This window comes from Poecile atricapillus, chromosome 3 (assembly GCF_030490865.1).
Source record: "Poecile atricapillus isolate bPoeAtr1 chromosome 3, bPoeAtr1.hap1, whole genome shotgun sequence".
In the NCBI taxonomy this organism is placed as follows: domain Eukaryota; kingdom Metazoa; phylum Chordata; class Aves; order Passeriformes; family Paridae; genus Poecile; species Poecile atricapillus.
This window is the reverse complement of record NC_081251.1, coordinates 81,221,832-81,249,121: the sequence shown is the minus strand read 5'-3', so window position 1 is coordinate 81,249,121 and position 27,290 is coordinate 81,221,832. Positions and strand designations below refer to the sequence as shown.

Below are 27,290 nucleotides of genomic sequence, written 5' to 3'. Positions count from 1 at the left end.
CTGGGAATAAAGGATTCATTTTCCCAGCAGACTGCCAGCAGGGGTGAAGACAGTGTTATCAGCTCTGTGTAAGAGAGATCTTTCTGTCAGAGCAGCAGCACTAAGAGCTGTTCTGAGGGAGGTTCTTTCCAGGTGAATAGCACCCAAACACAAATATTCCTTGAAGATTAATGACGACTATGATGTGACTAATGGAAGGAAACCAAACAGAAAAACAATATTGCAAAAGGGGAGAAAAGGAACAAGCTATTATTTAAAATGCCTACCAGCAGAGGACACATCTTTTGGGGTTTGGCAGAACAGAAGGACATTACAAAAAAAGTCAGAGAAGTGCTGCTCTGCAAAATATTCTGCAGTCAGCTCTGAAATCATATGTGTACATAACTTCCAGAGGTTTGAGCAGAAGTGTATGAAAATGTCTGCTGCATTTTTTTCTCCCACAGACAAGGGAAATATATTTTTTCTTTTACTTTTATTTTTTATTTTTCTTTTACTTATTTTTATACAAAAGTAAGGAATTATGAAAGAAATTTCTCAGGAGATATTCCACCCTGGTGCTCTCCCACAGAGGACCTCCACATGGGGAGAGCCTGTGACACTTCCCCATGACAATTAACTGCAATCATTGCTTGTAGGGGGTTTAAAGCATATGTGTCTTGCTCCTGCTGTCCAAAAATGACACGGGACTAGGCAGAAGGAAAATGTGCTCCTTTCCTGCTTGCAACCAACATTTTCCCATGCAACATGTCCAAGGCCCATGATAGAAAGGATGGAGTTATTTCCTACCTCGGACCATCACCAGTTCTCCTACTCTGATGCCCAGCTCCACGCACTGGTACATGGGACTGACAGTGGCAGTAACAATCTATCTGGTGCACATATTAAACAAGACAAAATAAATGCAGGAAATAGTCATGTTTGGATGTGAGGGGTAGCTGGGAGGGACACGGAAGTCTGCACAAGTCCTGTTCTGGTCAGAAGGGTGAGGCAGAGCATGGTCCCTGCTCTCCCCCAGCTCAGAAATAGATGGAGAAGACAGCAGCTAGGAACACTGCTACTCAGGTCTAGTTGCTCTCTCACCACCTGTGAGGCTTTGGAGGGGAAAAATTGCAAGAAGGAGTCATCAAGGAGGATATGCTGAGGGAAGGAGCTTTGGAGAGCATGGCTGCTGCTCGCACTCAGCATCTGCTCCCTCGGGAAGGGGTCATACTCTTCAGCCTGGTATCCTCACTGCCTCTAGCTTTGCTTTAAATAAGGTAACCAGAGGAAAACACGTTTGTGGTGCTAATGTAGAAACTCTCTTCCCATGCAATAACAATTTTGCTTGCCTCTTATTTTCTGCCTCCCTGACCTTTGCCTACACGTGGCTCTCCTGTGGGCTGTAGAGGGACTGTGCAGTGGGACCCAGCCTCAGCTGGCTTCTCTGCTCTGTGCTAGTGAAGATAATTTACAATCTGAGCAAAGAAGGGAGGGTTTGTCCAGAAGGAGGAAGCCAGTGTGAGCAGAAGTTGGCAAGCAAGGTCACAGAGACTTGTTTCTGCAAACAGTAAATTATAGGCTAAGACAGCTCTGTGTTTCACATAAATTTTATTGTGTTTTGGAGGAAATTGCATACAATCAATCAGGCTGCTCCAACAGCAGGCAGTATGTTTCACTTGTGCAGTCTGGTCTTTTTCTTTTCAGCTACTCAGCACAATTCTTAGTAGGATTTTATGCCCTAAAGGGTAACTAGAATCAACATCCAAGGGGACACCTCTTCCTATTGGGGTTAATGACACTTTTTGGAAAATTCCTAACTACCCTGAAATTAAGAAGAGGCATCCTGTCTTTTTGTAAAACTTGAATAGTATCTCTATATCATTTCCTAATAAAAGTATCTGAAAATATTCTCCACAGACAAAATGTACTGCCAGCGTCAGAGAACATTTTCTTCAACACAGAGCTTTTTATTTGTTGTAATTTTTGTCATACATCACCATTTCAAATCTTTTTATGAACAACAACTGAGTGGCTTTGAGTGGAAAAATTTTTATTCTGAAAAAAAATCTGGATTTTCAAGAGAAAAGAAATGCTAATGGAGCTGCAATTACTATAACAAAGTACATTTAAAAAACAAACCCTGATGGCTGAAGATTAATCATCTGACAATGAAGAAAATAATGCTTAAGGAAGGAACACAGACATTGTGCCAGCTTCCATCTCCATCAACCTCACCTCACCTCTGTGCCATGGCACACTGCTCCAAGCCTTGTGCCAGCACAAGTTCCCTCCTGTTACAGTGTGTTTCTGGGAGTTAAGATGGCTTTTAGATGAAAAATAATGGGCTGGATAATTTTTGGGGGGAAAATGAGACCCCTTCTCTGGTTTCAAGTGTGGCAACACATACGGCACTGCCAGCAGGGTGAGGGCACGTGGGCTACAGCATGGAGGCAGAAGGAAGCAGTTGCAGAAGTGATATAAATTGGAGTGGCTGCTGAAGACTTCCTCCAAAGTAATGGGCTTATCTTCTACCTTTCTGCAACAATATTAACCAGTGTTCTTTCTCTGATGTCAATGCAGCTACGTTTTTAATTTTCATAGACAGAACTGCACTGAGAAGCAAATAAGTTTTTTGTGGAGTCCTTTAGCCCACAACTATCTGCAATTTCACCTCCAATTAAAAGAAGAACTTCCATTCCAAATTACCTTCTTGTCTGTTACAATTTTGGGATACCATCTATACCATTAATAATAGTCAGACCTAGCATTAAAACTATGAACAGGAAAAAAAATCCTATAAAAACAAAACAAAGAGTCCATATTTCAATAATTAAAAAACGAAAGGAATCAAGGCTTTCCTTGATTTTGGATAGTCCGTAAATGTCTTGAGATAGTACCTGAAAGAAAATAAGCAAGACAGTGAACCTGCATACATAGAGGGAAACTGCACAGTTTCAATACAGATCAGCTGAGGAACCTTAAAACTGCTCCAAGCTGCCTTTATTTGTTATCTCATTGTGTTACTCTGCAAAAGAGCAGTTCAGAAACTGTTTACACCTGGTTATTTAATTAAGCGATAATACTGCTAAGGTTGTAACAGACCTAAAGTAGAAATTTGGAGAAGATATGCTCTGAATTCCTAAAAGGACTGCAGAGTTTGCAAGAGAAACCTTAGGAGGGGGTCACATTTATGAGGCTCAGTAAAAAGGGGCTCTAGCACGGTGGAAGCAGTGATGCAGCTCATGTCAGATGAAATGACTGTCAGGCCAGGCCCACTTGACAGGGGCTCCAGCTGACTGCCTGCCTTACACAAATAAGCCAATATACCTCCTGTACATGGCATTAAATTTCAGTTTTATCCCAAAGCCTGGCTCTGGTCCTCTCTGGCATTTTGCAAACTGCATTCCAAGAGGAAGTAGCAGCATATGGCAAGGAACAGTTTGATACCTGTGATGGTGATAAGCACGTGGACCAATGCAGCAAAGAGTGAAAAAGGCAAAGGCGAAGGCTGGCAGAGACCAGGTTGCAATGGCAAAACCAAACCATTCAACAATTTCTCCAAAGTAGTTGGCTCCAGAAACATAGGTGAACAGTCCTCCTGCAGCAACAGACAAAATAGTTAATTTTTACAGTCATCTCCTGCACATGAGAGGTTTTTTCACATAAAGTCAGCAGCAGAACATATAGCTTTTCTTAATCAGCTCATAGCAGCAACCTAACCACACTTTCCTGAAGCCATGGAGCCATGCCAAGGGGGGATCTTGCTTGAAATTCTTGTATAAATACAAGAATCAAGGGGCATTCTGACTCAGATGTTTCCAGCACTTTCACAGTCATTTATTTTCATTTGGAAAATAACTTAAGAATGACCATTATTAGATTTAAATTATAATAATTAGCAGTAGTTAATTCTTTTTATGCCCTAAAAATATTTTGCAACTTTACTACATTTGGGGAATGCAAATTCTGGATCTCAGGTTTTTGCAACATTTACAAGAGGCAGATAAATATTGGAAGTGAGAAACTCTGGGAGAGACATAATCACCATCCGTAACAAGCCAGCAGAAGGAGTCAATACCAAGCCCAAGAAATTCTTGGATCCCCATCCATATTGCTCTACAGAGCTAGACATTTCCTGAAAAGGCAATTCAGCACCTTGCATCCTTGGTGTTATTATTTTCCCCTAAAGTTTGAATCCACCTTTTGCACAGTAAGAAGTCCACTAGTACTTCTTTCTGGGCATGGAGAAGACTATTTCCTTCTTTGCAGTTGCTTTTTGCAAAGTTAAAATCCTCTTCTTGTGTCCCACTTCAGTCTTCTCAGAATTACCAGCCAATTTCCTAAAACCTCTCCTCGCAGTTTGTTTTCCAAATACTCTTGCTGCTTCCCTTGGACTGTCTGCAGCCAGCTCACACCAGTCCCTGCAGCTTAGGGAGGTGTCTGAACCGAGAACCTGTGCAAGAGCAGCATCTCTGCCATTATTGCCACTTTCCTGTGAATTCAGTCAGAAAAAATTATTTATTCTGCCCTACCTCCTTCAAGGAAATGGGGGATATGAATGTACCTTGAGGAATCTTATAAGTGACTTCCCCAGGTTTCCTCAGCTGGCGCAGCAGGAGATCACTGTGAATGTTGATTCCCATTCCCAGCAGAAATAAGAGGAGGCCTAAGAAACCAACAAGAAATGGATTAGAAAGACAGCTCCGCCTAGATATCCCTGCTCAAGCTCATTTGCGAGGCTTGTCTTTGCAGCAGGCAGATAGGGGTCATAATGTGAGGTGGGTGGACTCTTTTTCAAGCCAAAAGATGCATTGCTGCCAAAAAGGCCACTGAACAGGAGAAGCATAGCTGACTGGTGACACCAGAGCACTTTCACCTGAACTTCCCAGGTGCCCATAGTCACCATTTATTGAATACTCAAGTGGGAACGTAAAGTACCCCATGGACATCACAGCTGATGACAGCCAGCCACAGCTGTGGACTTTACTGCAGAGTAAGCTCTGAGCTGTGGACAAGTACGATACCCTCATTTCACTGCTGAGGAAAGAGGGGCACAGAGACACAAACGGATCCAGCACATCACTAGAGCTGGGAAAGGAGCCTGCATCTCAGCACCTCTCAGTCCACTGCCAGTGAGGCTGCCTGGACAGAGCTATGGGCGTGGATGGAAAGCAGGTACTTGCTGAAGGATGTTGACATTATCTGGCCAGAGTGCTCCATTGACCAGATTCCATTTGACTGAAAAACCAGAGGCATTTGATTGAGAAAGCCTGCAGATTACATGCCCTACATTTCATGCCACGTTGGACACTGAGCAAACCACCTCTGAAAATGACTGGAAAGCAAGAAAAGAACTAGTGTGTGCACTACAATGTATAGATAAAAGACTAAATGCTCATAAAACCTCAACACTTCCAGTAGCAATAAAAAGTTGGTAAGGGTCTATAGAGGAAGAATATACTGTTTGTTTTTTCTTTAATATTTCAAGTACTGCTAATGCTGATTTTCTTTTTTTTCTTTTTAACATTAAATATATTTTATTTATCATGCAAATTAAGTGATATGGTGTTTTCTTTGTTGGATATGTGAGGATGTGAGGTCTTACTAAACAGTGTCCAGAATTTTTAATATGTGATGCTGTCTGAAAAGACTGGACTTGCCTCCATGGTCTGAAACAAGGTACAGAGAGTACCTTGGTTAGCTTGCGCTTGTCAAATCTAAAATATTTCCTCAGACATCCCTGCTTCTCAAAATCCTCATTTATATGTTTACATTTAACAAAAACTCTCCACAGTACGGTACTAAATCTGCAATGCCATCTAACTGCTCTTGTTCAGTTATTCTCTGAGGGATTTTAAAGGGTGAAATTCAGCTAGGCTATTAAGTTGCGGAATATAAAGGAATCGTATTAACATACAACCAGACTGTGCGTGATCTCTAATCTTCCCCTGTGCCTTACACGAGAAAAAGGAGCTCTTTGTCTCTAAAGCCTCATTCATGCTGGGGTTTTGCCCTCCTTTTCTCTCTCACTCAGAATATATGCATCAAGTGCAGGGCTCCGTGGCAGGGAAGAGAAAGCCACGGCTTGCGCTCGCATGCAGCCACTGCTGGGTCCACACTTCTGGCTGAGCAAGGGCACACCCCCTTGCACCTGGGGTCTGAGGTTACATCTCCATGGCCCATAGCAGCAGGAGGCTCTGGAGTGGTGTCAGTAAAACAAGGCTCATGATTTGAGAGTAACACATGACATCATATACCTTCAAAGCTGGCTGCCGAGCCAAAAAAAAAAAAAAATCACTGCACATTTACTTGTTTTATCTGGGCCAGCAGGCAGGTCTTATGCTGATTTCCATCACAACAGATTTGACTCACATGTTCACTGAAGATTAGGACATAATTCAAAATGCTTACAAATTGCTTGGAGATTAGATCTTGGGAATCCTGCAGCTGTAATTACCTGATGTAAATCTGATGTCGGTGCACCAATCGTTTGGATATTCAGCGCAGTAAATCAGGTAGTACCCCTGGAGGAAGCCATTATAGATACAGAATAACATGCCAAAGAAAAGCAATTGCAGTGGGAAAGGTCTGCCTCTAGTGAAGAAAGGGTAAATAAATGTCCTAAGGTAGATAAGAAAGAAAAGTCAGCACATTGGTCATGATAACATTGCATTTGCAATTTCTCTGCTGTAGGGAAAAAAACTTGAACAAAGCACAAAGCAGAAAATAGGTCAATAAAGACAAAAAAATTGAAAATAACTGCAACAATACAAGATCAGCAATTAATGGGCACATGAAATCCTACAGATACACATTTTTTTCTGGTCCTTCAGGACTGTACACAAGGTGGGAAGTTAGAGAGCTCATCCAGATTCACTGATGCTTTGAGAATGTCTCTGTACCTTTCTCTATGGCTGATGAGCCATATCCAAAATGAGGAATTTGGAACAATGCTGTTCAGACATCACTGATGTTTGTGAGGGGCAGTATCCATTGCAGTACTAATTCTCCAAATGAGCATTACTGTGCCACAAAACTGAGTGTCCTGGAGGAGCTTTGTGATGGAGAGGACATTCCTGATCCCACTACGAGACTGATCCCTGAGGGCTTTAACCCCTGGTGGCAGATGGGGTTGAAGGCAGTGTTGAGACCCCTCTGGCTCTCTCACCCCGTGAAGTATACAGTCGAAGACGTAATCTCCTTTCCCAGCCTCTCCCACTTCATTCAGAAAGAGACCCCCACACATCTCTAACACACAACAGCTCTGTCCTGCTCTGGTCAGACGCTTTGACGTAGAGCACTGTTTTTGCCTTCTTGGGGAGCTGCTTCGCCTCCAGTCCCTGCCTCCCCTCCATGCTTCCAAGTTTTCATTTAAAATAAGAAGAGCTACAGCCCTAAGTTTAATATGCCAAACACCAAGACTTCCATGCAGCTACAGCACCTAGGCTTCCTTAGACAAGCATTGTGCTAACAGTAGCATTGATGTCTGTGTGAACAAATAATTGGTATTTGTATAGTTTTAATTTATATATATGTTTGCTTCAGGTGGGAGTATCCCCCTTGACACTTTGGAAAATCCATATCATCCCTGGAGAAACAAAGAAGTTATATTCATTTTTAGTAAGTATTTTCTTACCTGGCCAATTAAGTTCTGTAAGTGGTAAAATCTACACTTTTTTTTTTTTGCCCTCTTGGGCTTTGGATGGTGCTAATCATACCAGTATATAAGCATTGCTGATAAGTAATTCATATCCTATGTTGCCAGTGTCAACTTAAGCAAGCTGAGGCATAAAATCTCATAATATTATAAATCTAGATTAAATCATACTATGTCTGGAAGTGAGTAAGCAGAGTACAAGCAGCAACATGTTAATATATTCACTGCTTTCCATAGCAAGGTAAGACAGATTTCCAGCAATTAAGGCAGCTGTGATGCAGAAGTGCTAAATATTTTTAAAGAAAGAGAAATGCAAGGGGTATGGAAAATATTACGCAGATAGTGGTATCACATTTGTCATATTTATTACAGCATAGAAAGGAATGTTCTTTGGAGTAATGTTACCAATAATCACTGGTTTTGCCCCTTGGGAATGTGATGCTGGAGTTCTGAGTAGGTGAGGCCAGCTTTAGCATTCTGATCTGCTGTTGAAGTCATATTGACAAATTCGACCTGAATAGTTATGAGAAAAAGTGTGAAATTTGCAAATGCTGGCTTGAAGACAGCAGATTGTATAGGAGACGGAATTATGCAAACTGCACAAAATGAGTTTAGGAGGTGAATTTATATAGCAGATTCAAGTAGGACTGGCACTGCTTTATCCTTTGCCAAAACCAGTCAGCTTTAAGAGTCTCTGAGTTTTTACAGATGATGCAAACAGAAGTTTCTCGGGTCTCAGAAAAACTGATTGTTTCTGTGCTGCTTCCTGGTGCTGCTGTTGCAGGATAGAGGTTATAGACCCTTGAAAGATGACTTATCCTGCAGTCCCGTGGAGTGCACACAGGCCAGAAATAATCTGCATGCAAAGGAAAAGTACAGTGGCAGGGGGACCGGGAGGCACCAGCTTTTTTAGCTGTTGAGGTAATAAAATCCTAGCATCACTGTAATCCTGCCTCACAGCAGTTTGGACAATCCAAGTCAGGATTTCATCCAAGAATCTTTGCTGTGGAACAAATTCCCCAAGGAAATCTCTGTGGGTTTGTAAAACCAGAAGCCAGATTCAATTCTCTGTATCAGAGAGTACTACATGGCTAGTTGAGGGTGCACAAACTATTCCTGATGAGATTTGAAAAAGCAACAGAGATAAAGCAGGGGCATTTAATAGGTTAAAATATTCCATGGAAGAGTCAGAAGCTCTGCTGGAACTATTTTGCAATGTGAAAATCAAAGGGGGCCTGAAGACCACCATTTTAGAATAACAGAACAAATCCGACCTTTTGGTTTTAGTCCAATAACAAATTTGACCTTTTACTTTCGGTGCAGTATTGATGACTAATTCATTAGTCCTTTATTATCTTTACCAGCCAAAGGCACGGCATCTGACTAAACCATTGCCAACAGCTTCTTTTTAAATTAATGAATAATGAATTATTCATTTTCTTCCCCATAATTTATTTTCCAAAAGAAGAGGTTTTGAAGTGTAAATCATTTGACATTGCATCAAATTTCATCTTAAATGTATTGGTCCAGCTTGTTGAAAACTCCGGAGACTCTCACCTAAACCAAGGGAAAGTATAGGTTTGCTCTTCTTTCCACAGAAGGTGGAAATCTTTTCACAAATGTTACCATAATCCACTAAGAGTAGATTGTCAGTCCTCCAACAGCTTGTCAGAGGTGTTTACGCTGCAGGGCCTAGACACAGTACTTCAGACAGGAACAGCTCACTTGTCACTCTGGAAACTCAAGGTAATTTACACACGGGGCAATTGGGTCAAAGGTGCCAAGAATGGAGGACACCTGGCTGCCTCCAGGCCTGCAGGCCACCAGCCTCCTGCTGTGTCTGCCCATCTATGCCTCTGCCACCAGGCCTTCTTCTGGGTCTAACCAGGATGAACAAAGGACTAGGAAGCAGAAAGATTGCAAGTTGGGCAGGGCTGATGTGGTGCCTTTCTCCTCAAAAGCAAGTTCTGGCCACAACCCAACTTTGTCCTACTCATGCTGAGACACGGTCTGAATGCCCTGGCCCATCCCCTCTGACCCTGGCCATCTTCCAGAACAGAGTTATGGATGTCTCCTGGCCATGAATGCTCTGAGTCCTTGCAGGGATTTTTTGGTTTTCCTTGGACTGTGGGGAGCCTGGCCTGCCCTGAATTCCTGGTGAGGATGAACCAACATGCCAGAAGGGGCCTGAGAACCACTTCCCCATGGTCGGGGCCCCACACGCTCTGGTTCCTCACTTGTCCCACCCAGATGTACAAAATGTGAGGAGGGCTTGTGGCTCAGGTCAGGGCAGGCAGCCAGGCCCTCCCATGAGGGTGATGCCGTCAGGGACCTCCCAGCTCATGTGTACAATGAGCTGACACTGAAAAACACTCCACAGACAGGTGGGTGCTGTGCAGTTGCTGCAGGGGTCATGCAGTAGTTACACACCGTACTCCATCAAGGGCCCATGTTGCAGTCCCTTTCCTCACTCCCTGAAAACTCCTTGCAGTTCTCACCACTCTACTGGTACCTTCTCAAACAAAGACCTAACTAGAGGACAGCTCTCTAGACTCTGCTGCACTTCCTTCCTAATGGGGTTGTATTCATTTCCTTATTTGTACAAATACCTGTATCTCAGGTGCTAAGAAAACCCCTGTGATTTGTGTTACACTAACCACAGACCAGTCAGATGTGAAAGGATTGGCCTGCTATCAAACCATGGATTTACTTTTGATATGTCTTGTGCATAGATTGACAAGATTGATGTCCAAACCTGGTGAGATTACACAGACCAGTTCTATTTGCACCAATAATTGACACCATGGGTTGTCACTGGAATTACATTACTAGGGAGCTGCTGGCACCCTTGGCACACTTGACCACTTGGACAAAGGCTCAAGTTGTTCACAAACATGATGGACTTCTATTTGGGGTGGCTGTGATGCCTTACACAGAGCCTCTAATTATTCTGGAGAGTTATGGATGTCAAATTAGATGTTCCAAAGACATCTGCTGTTGATTAGTCTGCACATACTTTCTGAACCCCATTCTGTAGGTCATTTGTAGGTTAAATGCACTCCGAGGTAATTTTAAACTTCTACTGGTTTTGAGTTGTGTTACATTAATTCTTACTGAATATTTATAGGAAAAAACTGTCAAGTCCACACCAGGACACAATCTGGTGTGGATTTTCCCAGGGCCAATTAAAAATTTTCAGTTATCCCAGAGTGGGTTAAAACAAATGTGATGGGTTAATGTTCAGTTCCAAGAAGCAGGCTAATTTGCTATCAGTTTAAAGGGAAAGTAAAACAAAATACTCCAAAATAATTTCAAAAGTGAAATTAAGCATTTTAGTCCTCCTTCATCATGATATCTACAGATGCCTCAGCATCACAATGCAGGTAGGAACTCCCCACCTGTCATATTCCTGTCCTCAAACTTCATACCCTGAGATGCTTTACCCTTCCCTTCCCCACTTTCTCTGCAACAGTCTGAGAATGCCATCAGCCTGGAATATTTAGATGAAAAGTATGTTATTAGCAGCTATTTGTACTGTGCAGGGTGGACCATGTCCCTTTCCTTAGGGTCTGCACAGTGAGACATGCTCTGTCACAGACTTGGGAACAAAATCTGGGCTATGCCCAGGTGACACACCAGCAATGCTGGCAGGCAGGGATCGTGGGCTGCCCATTAAGCCTCTGGCAATACCCACTGCAGGTGCAGGACAGATAGCAGACCTCATCTCCTGTATTGCAGCTTACATCTCCTGATGTAAGGAAGCCATAAATTCAGGAGCTGAGCTCATTTTCTGGAGCTGATGTCCAGCCACAGCTGCCCGAGGATCCCACCAGTGCAAGGGGTGTGCAGTGGCTGTGAGTGCCACTGGGTGATCCCAGCTGCAGCTGACTGGGGCAGGAATGCTCCTCATTCCTGCATCACTGGGACAATGTGAAACAATCAGATAACTGTAATCACTTCCTGAACTTTGGCCTGGTTTGTAAGCTCATCTTAAATCATTGAACAGAGTCAGTGAGGGGAGCAAGAGAACTACCTTTTTATTTTAATCATGCAGGTTTATTTATCTAGTGATGTCAAAAACAAAGTTGGAATGAGCTCTCCTTTCCAAGATGGCAATATTTTTCCATATGCAAAATACCATACTTCCATGTTCCTCCAAAGATCTTTTGACAAATTTTGATGATTTTAATTTAAGGAATAAGAAGCATAGATCTATGGTTGAAAATCTTATGATTCAGCTGTATAAACCAATACTAAACCAGCCATATCAAGTTCATTTCTGAGGATTCTATCTAAAAAATTGGCTCAATCTACTATCCTTGGGATGTTTGTGGTTCATTTTCAAAAATCATCCAACCTGAAGCCTGTTTGTAGGGACAGTCTTTCTTTGTGGTCTCTCAGTATCAGCTCCAGGGCTGGATGAAAACTTCTGGCAGGAGCAGACTCATCTTTCTTGGGTGAGAGATAGAGGCAGACAACTGATTGAGGGATGAGAAAAGGACTGAGGAAACCCTGAGACACAGGGCACCAAAACTGAGTTTCAGGCAGTTCTTGAGAAGGACGGCAATGGGAAGGAGAAAGTCTGGGCAGCACTGATTTAATGCAAAGACATCAGAAACACAGTAGGATTCAGTGGCAAAATGAGAAGAGACTTTTAAGAGATACCATACTGAATCATGGGGGCTGCTGAAGTTTACTGAAGATTAATAAGAATAAACTTATTTGAGATAAAAAATAACACACAGTACTAGAAAATAATTTATTTGGGAGTGATGAATAGTTGTGACCAGCAGTTGTCATGATACTGAAATTAAGTTATTTTGAATGGAATGAAATTTCTGTTAAATGTAATATAGGAAAAACACTGAATTAAAGAGCTAGGTAGGACTGGGAGAAGGGGGATAATCAGAAATTACAGACAAAGGCAGGTTCCTTAACAAAGAGAAGACAAAGATTTGGAATTAATATTAATTTTTCTATTTCAAGGGATAAATTACATTCCATTGAAGAGAGGCAGAAGGTGGCAGCCACGGAGGACAACTGACCACCGTTTACTGCATTTTGTTTTGAATGATCTGACACTGGCTTCTGGCAAGAGAGAGTGCCGACTGTGAAGGACCTCTGCTCTAATCCAGCGTGATACCTTCAGGGTTTCATAATGTCTCATGACTCATCTAACATTTTATACAAACTGAACATCTCAAAGATGATAAACTCCCTAGAATAGATTAGCAGTTGCTTAACACCAGCATTTATGAGTAAAGCTCCAGAGCGGTACTTGCTGTGCCAGGAAGGCTGACACCATGGGTGACAGCACTTGCAGAACAGTCAAAGGAATCAGCAACTGCACTTGACTTGTGGCCACAGAGCTAAAAACAGACTTCAGGTTGAAACCTTGGCAACAGGTCAGAAAAGCTTAGTTTCTTACAACTGCCTTTGAATAAAGGGGGATTATAAGAAAAAGTATTTTCAAAAGCATGTGATGGGAAAGACTAAAAATGGTGCTTCTGTATCATTGTCAATCACTGAAGAAAAAAGAAAAAAAGCCATGATGCATTTATTCTTGGATAAATTTAAGTAATCTGAGCTATGTAACACTCAGTTCAAACATTATAAGCACCTGAAACTAGTCATTGTGACCATCTAGAACCAGTCAGTAATGCCTCATGGACTGATATGAATTGTAAACATGCTGTGCATTTAGCAAAGTAAGGATAAATAGAGTTTATGGATAAAGCTTAGTGCTCTTCACATTGCATACCGATATTATTAGATGTGCTATATTTAATAAAATATAAGTGGTTGGAAAACAAAGGAGGAACAAAGAAAGGAATAAGACCTTGTAAAGGGTATTTGGTTTTAATTAGAAGAGAAGAATTGTGTAGGCTTGACTCCAAGGCAAAAATTTTTGCTCTTTTAAATTCACTGCAACAGCAGCCAGGTTTCAAAAGTGTTTTGCAATTTTGTTCATAAATTACTTCATTACTTCTATTGGTTTTCTTCCATTATTTCTGAAAATGCCACTAGAAAATCTGGTATCTCCCAGTAACTACCACCATCCAGACAGAACCAACAAAGGAGAATTCTTCTGGTAAAAAGACATTCAATCATGAAAAGCATCGTACTGGTTTTGCAGATATGGGATCAAAACAATGTACCTCAATTATTATGCATTTTCTAAAGGGACACCAGGAATTGTTTGATTTGGTGCACTATCAAGTTGCCTCCGTGAGCCACAATCCATCGGCAAATTACACTCAGTACACATTTATACCGGCATATTTCTTTCTTAAATGTTTCTATTTTGGTATAAACACCAAATAGGTTTGAAATATTCTTAATTTAAACTATTATTTTATTTTCATTTGTTATCACCCAGACACTTTTTTTTTTTTAAATTTTTGTTTGTATTGTGGAAAGGACTTCAGAATGAGAGCTGAAGTAAACAAAGGGAAGAACTGATTGACTGCCCTTAACTAAAGGCAACTGGAACAAGAGCCAAATGAACCAGATATCAATACCTTTCTCACCATCCCTTGTCCAAGTGGGCATATTCATCAGAAAGATGGAGATTATTTTTAAAAAGTACTTTTCTCTTTCATAGCCAAAGAAGGCAAAGTGGAGCTAAGAGAGCAAAGGGAATATGTCCCCTGTAGAGATCCCTGCTGAAATCAGTGCCATCCCCTACAAACTTGAAGTTTGTCCTCAGACACTACACAGCCAAGTTAGCGGAGTGCAGAATGTGCAGCCTGATTGATTTCTTGTCCAAGCAGTAATACTTGTAACAGCCTCTTTGACTCAGGGCCCTGTATACCTGTAACTGCAGGAGACAGGACTCATTTCAATTCATGAAACAGGTTTGTTGAGTGAAGGAACAGCAGAGGGAGAGGTAGGAGCAGGCAGTGTCCTGTGTCTTGACCTTAGATTTTTTTACACTGTCTCACATGTCAACCTTATAAATAACTTGGAGTTTCCTGTTTAGAAGATGTTAAGTGGCTGCAAAACTGACTGAAAATATTATATCAAGGAATAATTAACAATTGTTTACTATCAAACTAGAAATTTCTTTTGAGGGAGGTTCTGCAAAAGACTTTTCTTATACTACTCAGGAGTTTTATCATTAATATTATCCCTCTGAGGGAAAAAAAATATTTGCAATGTTTGTGGCTGACACAGCTTTGAGAGATGCTGAGCACACCAAGAATGAAGGCCAGAGTTTAGAATAGTCTTGAAACACTTGTTTTAAAAACAGTTGATTTAATTCAATAAAGACAATGGCAAAATACTACACTTAACTAAGACCAAATGTAAAAGACAAGCTGAAAAATGGGCTGGATAGGAGAGGCATGCTGGTAGGTGGCAAACTGAGCATGAGCCAATGATGTCAGGCTACTAGGCAAATGTTAAAATGTTTGGTGGGAATGGGTGTGTTGTTGGAGACACCTGAGGTAATCTTTCCTCTTTGTATGGTGCCAGTAGGAACTCTATCCAGATCTCTATAAAAAACAAGGTGGAGGCAGCCCAAAGAAAAGCAACAGTGGTCTAGGAAGTGTGACATTAAGAAAGACTGAAGGACTCAGGGCTCTTTGAAATAACTAAGAGAAAACTAGTGGAAGACATCGTAACAATCTGCAACTGTATAAAAAGCTCCTGCAAAGAAGAAAGGAGCCAAGGATTCTCCTTGTCTACTGGGGCACAATAAGAAGCAACAGGCCTGAACAGATGTATAGAAAATGCATCTTAGATATTAGGGAAAGACACTGAAGCATTGGAACATACTAGGAATCTCAATAAGCAGCAATTGTTGAGGACAGACCAGACAAATACCCATCAGTAATGAGAAGAAATTTGAAGACTGTAAGTGGCCAGGAACTATCTGGGAAGGGGAATGCAGCACTCTTTTGGTCATAGAGAGGCTCTGGTGGACTCAGCACCAGACCAGCTATCACAGTTAAAATGCTAATTAAACTTTGGCCCAGTGCTTTCATGGCAATTAGAGGACAGGACTACTTGTATGGGGATTAAAGTTCAACTCGACTAGATGGATTGTGGTGATGACAAATGTGCAGATCTCACAGTGCCTCATGATTACCTCTACTACTTGATAGTATCTAAAGGGCAACAGTACGTAGAGGTTATGAGAATATTTGTTGTTCTGTCTAAGCAATAGTGTGTTAAAGCCTTAGCCATCCAAAGGTATCTCCCTCTTTTCTTCTTCAGAAATAATCACTTGGTATTTATGAAAACAGATCGCTTTGTTCCTATTGCTAAATTGTGGGAGTCTGCCAAAAGTGTGAACTACATGCCAGAGTAACTTAATCAGACACTATGCTGTGCACTTCAAAAAAGTTCCTCGCTCCACTGGAGTAGAGAGTTCTAAAAGTTCACAGAGGTTGAGATTGTGAGCAGAACAGAAGGATGCATCCACATGAAAAACTGGCACAAAATCCAAGGATGCACAGATCTGTGCTCTTATGACTGCACTTACCAGGTAAAGTGTCATTATTTTCCATATATTGTCCATGTGGGCCTGAGAAATGACTAAAGGAAGGCAGACAATTGGTAATCTATTCTTATTTGACATAAAATCTTGGTCAGATTATATCCAGCCAACATAATAAACTTCTATGATCTGATGGCACTCATGGCAGTACATACACATAGAGAGGAACAAAATTTGAAGTGACCAAGTCAGCTCCTGAGTTTGTGCTTACATTAAAATAATCAGAGGACTTAGAAGCCTTTTTATTTCCTAAGGAAAAACTGCTATGGGCTGATTCTGAGTCACAATCATCTCTGTTTCCTTGCAAAATATGTCAAAAGATTTCCTTACACTGAAAGCTGCTGAGTGAATCACTCAGCATAGTGTCAATATCATCTCTTGATACCTGGATATTGCCCTCTCACATCATGACATTTTCCTTCCTATTTCTTCTCGCTCCTGCCCCACTACTGCCCTAGCTTGTTTTTAACAACTCTCCTACTTGTCCCTTCCTGTACTTTTTCACCTGACCTTTGTATCTCTTCCCACCTTGTAGCCCTGACTGTAAACCTCTGTGGTTTTTATTTCTCTGCATTCAAGGCAGGTTGTATTTTTCCTAATCCATGTTGCCAGAACTCCAGCTAGGAGACCACTTCTTCCCTGTTGATTATCCTAGCATCCAGAAAGGTCCTGCTCAGTCCCTACAGTGCCAGCCTAGAGCATACTTGGCTGGATTGCAGGCTTGCGTGCTGTGGTCCTGCTAATAGCCTCAGATGAACCAGAGAAACAGACTCTAAAAATGTTAGCTAACGACCTTTATGTTTGAACAGACACAAACGCATTTCTCAGACAACTCCGCCAAGTTTAAATTGCTTTCCCTAGGAAGAGCCAAAGACATGTATCACTTTAGTAACCTTAATCTGGGCCAAATTTTAAAATGGGAACGCTTTAATCGTTATTTAAAAAAAAAAATGTTCTAAAGAGAAGCAAACAGACAAAAACCCCCTCAACAGCGTAATGCAAGTACTTTTCTTCCTCTCTGTCATTTCTCAACATTTCTTCCTCTCCTGTTCTCAGGAGCAGCAAATGTTAAATAGAGGTCCATGCATTGTCCTACCTCAGATATGTGACAGGAGTCACTGGAAGGTTTTCTTAGGACCATGCTGGAGGTATTTGCAAGTGCATTTCTAGCAAGAGCCCATGCTAACCTGACTATACTTCTTTGGGTAGCCCAACTAACTTGTTCAGAGCTCTCTGTAGCCTTCCTGCCCATTCTGAATGATGGCACAACTACCTAGATCAAGGAGACTTGGCTTTGTAGGAAAGTCACCCAGCCCATCTTTACCAGTACATCAAACAGCTGCAGGTCATCACCCTGCCTCAGGATCTGCTTCAGCAAAGTCCTGCCTGGGAACTGATCTGTTCCTTAACATCTCCCCTAGGCAAGCCTCTTTCTCTAGCAGACAACACATCTCTTTGAAGACAACCTTGATAAGGTGACATTTCCCAGAGCCATTTCTGGGAGGTAGTCTCCCAGCATGGCAGGTGTTGGATTTAGTTGGTGAACTCTGACACTGTTGTAAGCAAAATGGTATCTTATACCTGGCTAAAGGTGACAGTGGTTGTTGCTACTCTCTTATATGTCTATAAAGGGTAGGTAGGAAGGAGGAGGTCAAACCCAGCTTCCTTCAAACAGGACCTTTTTTCATTGTTGTTGAAGATCACATTTGGATACATCTTCCAAGGAATGGTAAAACCTTCTGCCCATCCTTAGGTACTATGGTAGCAACTGCTGCTTCAAAAGTTCACAGCTAGGTAGAATTTAGCTGGTTCTTAAAATAAATTTGGGCCTGTAGAAAAGTATACTGTTTTTTTCTTCTTATGAGTTGCCTTTTTCCATTTTCTTACACAGAATATTTTAACTCAGTTTTAATTGGTTTTGTTTTCTTGGGTTCTGTAACAAAACAATCCCATTGCTATTGTTGTAACAATGAGATGTTGCAAAAATAATTAGAATGTCAGCTGAGTGGTCAGCAAAGAGTAACACAGCTCTTACATTTAAATGAGTGTAACTGTACGTTAATTTAATTATTTGACCAAATTCGGTAAGGATCACCCTAGTGATCAATTCACCTGCCACATTTAAATCAATTTCTGGACAGAGAGGGACACTTGGAGGAGTATAACTTAAGAATTGTCTCTTAATTGAAGTTTGAAAGTATTTCTTTATCATAACCCTTCTTGACCAAAATTAATTTTGAAGGCAATACCAAGAATATCACTCACACCAAGGGAAATATACAGTGTCTGGGATGGACACTGATTTATAATTATACTACTAGGAGGTTATTTCACAATTTTATCTTTCTTAACAAATCTCCGTAAAACTGGCAAACTACCTAGTTATGCAAGCTTTTGAGTACACAAAGGGGCTATTAAAGTGTGTCCTTTTGTCAAATAATATTTATTGGCTTAGTAAAAAAGTCCTACCTCCTCCATAATGGCTGCCCCTTCTATGACAAGAAATAAAAAAAATCTGATTTGTGGATCTTGAAGGAGCAAGATCCATCACAAATTTCCCACTGGGCATATGGAATGGACCTTAACACTTTTCTCTTGGTTTTTATTCCCTACTAAAAAGAGTAGCCCAAATAAGGGAATGCTACAGACATGTTATTAAAACAAATAATTTTCTTCTTTGGTAAAAACATTATTATTTCCACGTAAAAACATTTACAGAAACTCCTGTATATAATTTAAATTTTTTTCTGTCTCTGTCTTAGTATAACCCTTTATAACTCTGCTTTTCTGATATCAACACCAGGAATGTGGTAATGCAATTCCAGATCTTGACGTCCTTGCCAGTCTTACCAAAGCCCAATGGAGTCTAGAGATCAGAATTTTATCACCCTATGAGGATTTAAGCTCACAGGATAGCAAGTCGTTTAACTTCCTTGGTTGCCTCAGACATCACACAGGTGAGACCAGAGGAACCTTCTTGTGCCTTGGTGATGTCCTGGTGGCTGGAACTCAGGTGTCTGCCCTGGAACTGTAGTTTGGACAGTTCACTGCAGAGCAGCTAGAAAGACACCCACCAAGTCATTTTGTAATCAACAGCGACAGTGAGGACTCAGAGCAGGTATGAATACTCCTCTAGTGCATTTAAAGCTGCCTGGTAATAACAAACAGCACAAGTGAATTGGCATCAGATATAAAGATACTCCTAAAGACGCATGTTGTCTTGAAAAGAAGTGAGGATAAAAGTCTTAAGTTATCTCTGCAGAAAATCTTCCAGACCAAGACACAAAAAGAGTAATCACATGGGTACAATTTGGGCTGGGCAAAAATGATTGGTTTCTGTAATGTTAGCCATGATTCCATTGGGAAAGGAGTGTATAGATAGGATTATTTTGGTAAGTGTTAGGAAGGCAATCAGATAGTATTCTATTTTGAGAGCAGAATCAGGAAGGTATTTCATAATGCCAGAGAAGACTGCAAGGAAGCAAACTCCACACCAGCACTAAGTATGTGAGCATTTTACAATTCTGAGGCAAAGCATATGAAGAGATGCTTTTGTTGGCTATTATCACTTTAATTTGAGGAACCTGGATAAAAATAGCAATGAATTTAGTGTATTCATGGAAGAGAAGAAATTATATATTAGCATTACTGCAATGCCCTGGGATGACTGGGGAGCAAGGAATACATAGAAGAGGCAGAGCAAATGGCCAGCCTCTATTAGGGATATTGCTGACAGATTTAGAATTACTGCCAAGGCCAAACAGCAGGAGAGAGGATGCAAACGTGCTACTGTGTAGCTGCTGAGGGCCAAAAGGAATCTGGTCAGGGGTCTATTCCAAAGCACCAAGGTGAAGGAAAAGAGAACAGGATTTGTTACTTGTCAAATACCTGCAGATTTTGTATTGGGAGATTAATTTTAGAGATTTCAAGAGGCCAACAATAAAAATGTCTTTAGTTATTGACACTTAATATTGGTAAACTTTCTAAGACTGAAGGATAAAATAATTTTTTCTGTTGGGGGGAAAAAAATCTGTGGATTGGATCTGTTTGACCTGGTAGTTATTATCTGGTCCAGTTATATTCACTACTACCAAGGAGAGTACCACCTAAATATATAAATATCCTTCAAATTGAATCTAATTTCTGTTTATCCACTTCATGTTTCAAAAAAATTAACTAAAACTGTGTATGAACTAATACAGAATATCTCTAAAAACTCTGAACAAATTAATTTATAAACAACTTACACATTTGGAACCTCCATCCTTCTGCATTTCTCTGGAGGCTTGAGCTGCTTTTCTTACTGATCACAGGTCATTCCTACTTGAAGAAAGGGCCACTCCAGGTATGCTCAGGTAAACATAGCACCTGCGTGACCAACCAGCAGGTGCTGCATTCTGCAGAGCCAGGGGAAAGCAAGAGCCTTTTTCTTTCTCCCCCCAGCTTAGTTCCGGAGAGAGGGGAACTGGCCAAAAGAAATGTTAAAAACTTATGTGAGGATGCAGTTTTCAAATGCTCCTCATTTCTCCTTCTCTTGCCACAAAATTATGTGTTCCTTGTTTCTTTTTCAGAAATATGTCAGTTTGTAGAAAACCAACTACAGGCGCATCAAAAGGGTCACCTCAAATCAGAGGAGTCTGGGGATCCAGCTGCATCTCAAAGAGCAGCCTTACTTAATGTCTTTCAGATTCACCTCTGCACTTCAGAAATGAAAACAGCAGTTGGGTTTGTTAATAAATTAACAGAGTAAAATAGAAAACAAAGATTTGACTTGATTGAAAACGAAGTTGCAAGAGAAGAAAATAAATAAGTAAATGTGATTCTAGGTGGTCTTTGAAATTGAAATGCCAGTTTAAATTGCTTGTGCCCCAGCTATTAAGGGCAGTGCAGAAGGGGCAAATGCAGCACCCTGTCCTTTACTCCTCTGTCTTTAGGATTGTCTTTGTAACTCAGTGGCACAAGGCCTTCCCTGCTGCCATTGTGCAGGGTGACATCTCCTTTGTTCCCTCACCACTCTGTCTTCCTCACTAGCAAGAGAAACACAGCATTAAGATTTATATAGAATTTATATGGAATTGGATTGAGAAGGCTTCCTCTCATTGCCTCATGTTATGTTTCCCACCTTTGGTTTTTGAAGCTGGGCTGCAAAATGGAAAAGCAGCAAACAGGTTTCTCCCCACCATCTGAGGGCTTCCACTGGCATTCCCAGCACAGTCCCTCCAGTAGGAAAGGCTGTATCACAAACTACCTTTCAAAGTAAAATACTTGGTAAGTCATTTATCACTAGAAGTGTTCCTGCGCGTACATCTTATACCACTCATCATTTTCAGCTCATGACCAGCTTTCCACAGAAATTGCATATACAGATGGCAGGCTTGGCAGTCCTTTCTTTTCTCACTTTCTTCTTCCTTTTCTCTGCCTTCCCACCTCATCTCTTTTGGAGGCCTCTACCATCATAGAACGTACCTTGTGAAAGTGAAGGCGCTATGAGCTTACTGAAAACAGATGTGAAAACTCAGATTTCGATTTTTTTCAGATTCCAAATAATTCAGATTTTAAGAATGTTATCTTTAGCACCAGAGAGCGTTTGAATTTGATGAAATTCACGCCATGACATGCTAATAAAGTGCACGTTGCGACACAAAGAGCTGGCTAACTAAGGAGAGCAGCCAAAGAGGCCGGGGCTGGGTTTCCTCCCTTCCTTCTCCTCCCCTCAGTAGCAGCAGCAGCAGCAGTAGCAGCTTGCCTTCATCCCTTCCTGAAAGCCACAAAGAGAGAGGCTGCTGCCTAGCGGTGGCAGACAAAGGCAGAAAACCTACTGCTGTCATGGGTCACCACGGGCCACTGGACAAAGCAGGATGAAGGGGAGGTCTCCTGGCTCCATCCTCTCAAAACCTCTGCTCCGGGGAGCACTAGGGGAGGGCAGGCTCTCTGGACAGCTGTCAGTACCCAGTGACCATCTCCTTTCTCTGTCAGCAGTGGGCTAGATGGGACACAGCACCTGCCAGAACTGGCTCACAGGACTCCTGCAGGCAAGCAGAGAAATCCTCTAAAGTCGTTGTCAATGAGGCACCATCAGCATTAACCCAGTTTCCAGAATAGGATTAGGGTAGTCCTTTCAACACTCTAGCATATTCCTCAAGAACCTGAGAATAAATACAAAATTACCACTGACTAAGATGGCTCATGGCACAAATTTTAGACAACCAGTGAATATTAATGTGGGAAGGACAGCATTTCTAAGCAGTGTGCCCATATAAAAAAAGTTATTTTAAAATGAAAGAAGTACAGGGATATAAACAAAAACACTCCTAAGGAGTGATAGATTGTAACCTTGGTTACAATCCAGATTACACCAGCTCCAGAGTGTTCTAAGTAGCCTGGAAACACAGGATGTCCCTCTATGACTCCAAACAGAAGAGCACTCTCCCAACCTGTAAACATCAGAGTAGGATGGGGGAACAGGAGATGTTTTCTCTAGTCGTGCTACTACAACTCTGGTTCTGTATGGTACATCACACACTGATGTCTTCATTTTAAAATGGATATAGAAGAAAAGGATGTAGAAAAATTTCCTCAGAAAAAAAAAAAAGTCTTGCATTGAGGGCTGTCTGCTGTGGTTCAGTGATATTATAAATCTAGTTTAGGATACCTCAGTTCAAATAAAAAAATATTGTAGCTATCTGACAACACGTCCAAAAGCAGGACAGGTTAATTATGCTGACTTAAACCGGTTCCTAAATTTATGAAAAGGTAATTTTATCCTGACCAACTGTATGTTGGATGAAGTATCATGTGTCTGCACTACTCTAACTCTGTGTCAGATCAGGTAATGTCTGTTCCCCTATATCTGGCATAAATCCACCACAAACCCATAAATTCAGCATAAATACCACACCATGTGCAGTAATTAATGCACCAGAAATATGATCATGTGCTCCTATATTATCTGCATCAAACTGATGCTGACAGAGGACTTGACAGCTCTGTAACAAGCAAATTAAAACATGATCCAATATCGTGTAAGTGATATCATGGAAAAAAAAAAATACTGAAGGACACTATGGAGGGCTTTAAATTAGTACAGGGTGGATAGAAGGAGCAAGGTCCAGTGGAAGAAAATCAATACCAGTCAAATTTAAGCAAGACATTTTAAACATGTTTAAGTAAGGGTAAAAGAATTCAGAAGATAACACTACCAAAGAAAACACTGGATTTCTCCATTAAAAAAAATGATGGATTTTTCATTTTCAGGGGTCTTCAGATCAAGACTTGAAGTTATTCAGAAATAGGTGCTTCGATCTAAAAGAAACTACTGGGGCAGCACAGCTGGAAGGTAGGAGGAAGGTAGAAGAGCTGAGCACAGCAATCTTTTGCAAGTCTATGTTTCTCCATTATGGACTATAATGTCCTCCTCAAATACGTTTGCTATAATAGATGAGACAAAATTAGGAATTACAAAAGCTTCCCTGTGGAGAGAAAGAAGTCACTAAATTATGCAACAGTATACAAAGAAACTGTTTCATACAAACACTGAGGAATGCTTAAATACAGATACCAGATGATCAGGAGTAAAAGTAGGAGTGAATTAACAAAATATATTTATAATTCAGAATGCAACACCTTTATTCATTTCAAAATTTTAAAGTCAGAAAATGCAGTAGGCTACACCCATTAGGTAAATGCAATTTTATTATTGATTGATTTAATACTTTACTCATTATCCTTGCAGTCAAGTTTAATCACAAAAGTATTTGAAACTTTTGTTAAATTATTCCAAGTAAAGATAATTTAAAACAAAAAAACACCAGAAAAAAAACCCAAAACCAAAAGAAAACCCAAGAAGTCAAACTAAATCCTGACTATTATGTCAAACTACTGAATCTATTTTGAAACATTGTATGGCAATGGAACATTCATGTCACCAGTACCCCTTGGTAATATGATATGTCATTTTATAGACAAACAGCCATAGTATGCAAGTGCACGTAATACATAAGTGCACTTCTTTCTACCCCGTTTTAAGCTCTGCAATAGGACAGCTTACCCACCAGCATTGTCATCAGGATGTGGTGGCACTCAGAATGGAACAGGGAAGCCTAATATCCATATAAAGCCATATACCTAAGTATATGAGATCCTGCCTAGAAAATCCAGGAGCTGCAGGTGGGCTTGGACTGGGGCTGGCTCTGGATGCCAAAATCTGTGAATGCCCAGTGATCAGGGATATCTTCTCCACTGTCGTCATCTTCCTCCAAGGACTGAGTAAATCCCATTCTTTCAGTTAAAGGCTTAATCCAGATTAGAGTTATTGTGTCACTTACTGCTGCTAAGAATTTGACCCAACCTTCAGAGGGTCCAAGTAACTAAAAAGTCAAGGTAGCCAAAAAGTCTAGAAAAGAAGAAAGCTGCAGAAATCCTGTTTAACTGTAAGATACACTAATGGCTAAAAAATTCTCTGGAAGAATAATTCATCCTACCTGCTAGAAAATGTAGGTAACAATTAGCTGTGCTGATTGTTAAAACTTTAATGTTATCAGTAATTCTCTAATGATAAAAACAGCCATGTGGCCATAGGTCATTCTTCCAAGGATCCCTCAAAGAACCTGCCTGACCTATGGTAAGGTGAAACCCAGAAAAACTTCTATTTTGTGATTTTGCTGCTCTTTTACATAAGAGCAGAGTATTAATATTTAATACAACATTTCAAACATTAATTGATTCAGAAGAATGTCAGAATGGCTTGTGTGAGAAGGGGCTGCAGCCTGTGAGAATAATATTAGAGTAACATGCTGTATTAAAAAGAAAAGTTTTATATAGACTTGGTTACAGTGAGGGCTTTTACAAGAGAAGTGTACTCCAGCAACAGATGGGAAGATCCCTGAACTGTCTGGGAAAAAAAAACAAACAAAAACCATGAAAACACAGTGCTTTTGCCTAAGCCCAGCAGTAAATTTGGAAAAGAAGCCACAGAGTCAATAGATATATGCATACTGCTAGGCTAACATTTCTTTCAGTTGTCCAGTGGTGTTCACTGTGTTTCTCAAACAATCAGAATTTCTTAGTAATAACAGAATGCATTAAACTAAATTCTGTATGTAATCAATACATCTAGCTTTCTGGAAGCCAAATATGTTATGGGTGTGTCCTCCAGCTGACTTCTGCAGCAAAGACAACGGGACTGATAATAAATACACATCTAAAATAGTGCTTTAGTACTGTAAACCATTCTCTGTTTCGAATTTCTCTACAACAGCCTTGAGTTTCTATCCCTAGACCGTCTGTAGAGATACTGCAACTGGATTTTCAATATGTTGATTTTGGTTGAGTAGCAAATAATAATTTCTGATCAAATATTACAAGAATGTTTTCTATTTCTATGAAGCAAACTAAAAAAACAGATATAGGAATGTTGGTGAAAAATGGCAAATCAAGTCAAGATTTTGAATCAGAAGTTACATTGCTCTTTACTACATAATGGCATAACATTTTCACATGCACTTGTCAGTTGTGAATAAAAACCATTTTTTTCTCCATAAACAGATAACCAAAAATTAACTTTTTCACAAAAGAACTCCACAGAAAATGGAAGTGGAGCAGAAGATGGATTCTGGTGATATTTTCCAGAACCAAGTCCCACTGACTGCAGAACTGGGTGACAACTGTAGAGCTATGTCTCTTCAAAGTTATCACCAACACTGGATGAAAACTCTACTCTTTCTTTGAGCTCCTGATTAGTAAACACAGAATTAATTAGAGTTACAGCATTCGTTGACTCTGACAAGACCAGGTTTATAAAAAGAAAATATATGAAAAAAAAAACCAAAACCCAACAGGAATTGGTACTCGGGTAGTGGAGCGAGAATGAGGGATTGAGCGAGCATGAAGAGCCGCCTTTGGCGGGGTGGCACGGCACGCCCGCAGCTCCCGTGCTGGCCCCGCACGGAGGACAGGTCCGTGCGCTCCCGGCGCTCCGTGGATTTGCTCTCCCTATTCCCACGGCTGCGTTCCGCGGCCGCCGCCGGCCCGGCGCTGCACACGCGGCGCTTCTCCTTGCCCGTAGCAAGCGCTTCCTATGTACCTTCACATCATATTTGGACGAGTTTCATCCAAACCTTTGCTTCAGCTTAGCGAAACCTTTTTTTTCTTTTTGTTTTTTTTTTTCTTTCTCTTTTTTTTTTTTCGTCCCTCCCCCTCAGAGAGCAGTTCAAAGCATCCATCCTCTCCCCTGCTTCAAGCACCCGAGCACCACCTGCTCCTTCCCGCGGCGGCCGGGCCGGGGCAGAGATGCCCACCCGGCCGGTCCCTACGCTTGGAGCGGGGTCCAGGGGCGCGGATGGCCAGCCGGACCCGGGAGGGAGCGATGCTGCAGCCAGGACCTGCCCCGGCCCCACCGCCCGCTCCCGCGGCTTCCCTTGGTTTATTTTCCCTGGCCGAGGCGGCAGGGAGCCGTGCCCGGCGGCGGTACCTGTAGAAGTAGTGCCAGCAGAAGAGGCAGCAGAGGAGGCGGCAGCCGAGCGGCTCGAGGCGGGGCGGGCTGCGCAGCGCCAGCAGCAGCGCGGGCACCAGGAAGGAGGGCAGCTCCTGCAGGAACCAGGCGCAGCGCGCCGGCAGCCGGCCCCGCGGCCGGCACAGCCGCTCCTCGTGCTTCCCGTAGCGGGACGGCACCCGCAGGTGCAGCGAGAGCTGCAGCAGCGCCAGGGCGCCCAGCAGCGAGCTCAGCGCCAGCACCAGCCCGGGGAAGCACTGCATGCTCGGGGGCGGGCGGGGGCAAACAGCCCTCGGCCAGCGCCAGCCCCGGCCTTATTAGAGCCGCGGCCGTCACCCCGCCCCGCCGCGCTGCCTCCCAGCGCCCGGGCTCGTCACAGGGCGCAGCCCCTCGTGCCGGGGCGAGCGAGGTGCCCCGACCCGTCCGGAGGGGAGCTGATCCCATCCATCCATCCATCCATCCATCCATCCATCCATCCATCCATCCATCCATCCATCCATCCATCCATCCATCCATCCATCCCTCCCGTCCCACCTAGAAGGGAGCTGACCCTCTCCATCCCTCCCACCCGTCCCACCCGGAGGGGAGCAGTCCCCTGTCCCTCCCTCCCTCTCTCGCCCCGTCCCTCCAGTCCCCCACACTGTCGGGGTCCGTGCCGGTCC

General features: G+C 42.0%; 1 protein-coding gene across 1 annotated transcript; it reads right to left on the bottom strand.

Annotated features, from left to right (window-relative positions):
• Positions 1-2,768: 2,768 nt before the first annotated feature.
• SRD5A2 (steroid 5 alpha-reductase 2) lies at positions 2,769-26,897 on the bottom strand. Its single transcript, XM_058836015.1, has 5 exons — positions 26,608-26,897; positions 6,437-6,600; positions 4,544-4,645; positions 3,427-3,577; positions 2,769-2,876 (listed from the first exon to the last, which is right to left on the bottom strand). The coding sequence occupies exons 1-5, from the start codon at positions 26,889-26,891 to the stop codon at positions 2,810-2,812; spliced, it is 768 nt and encodes a 255-aa protein (XP_058691998.1). The 5' UTR covers positions 26,892-26,897; the 3' UTR covers positions 2,769-2,809.
• Between the last annotated feature and the right edge of the window lie 393 nt (positions 26,898-27,290).

Bases quoted from the DNA above. Each gene is read 5' to 3' on its own strand.
- SRD5A2 (XM_058836015.1), bottom strand. From the start codon at position 26,891: ATGCAGTGCTTCCCCGGGCTGGTGCTGGCGCTGAGCTCGCTGCTGGGC. The intron at 6,601-26,607 runs GTACCGCCGCCG...TATCTACCTTAG, and splicing joins TGCTGGCACTACTTCTACAG to GACATTTATTTACCCTTTCT. The intron at 2,877-3,426 runs GTATCAAACTGT...ATTTTCTTTCAG, and splicing joins CGTGCTTATCACCATCACAG to GTACTATCTCAAGACATTTA.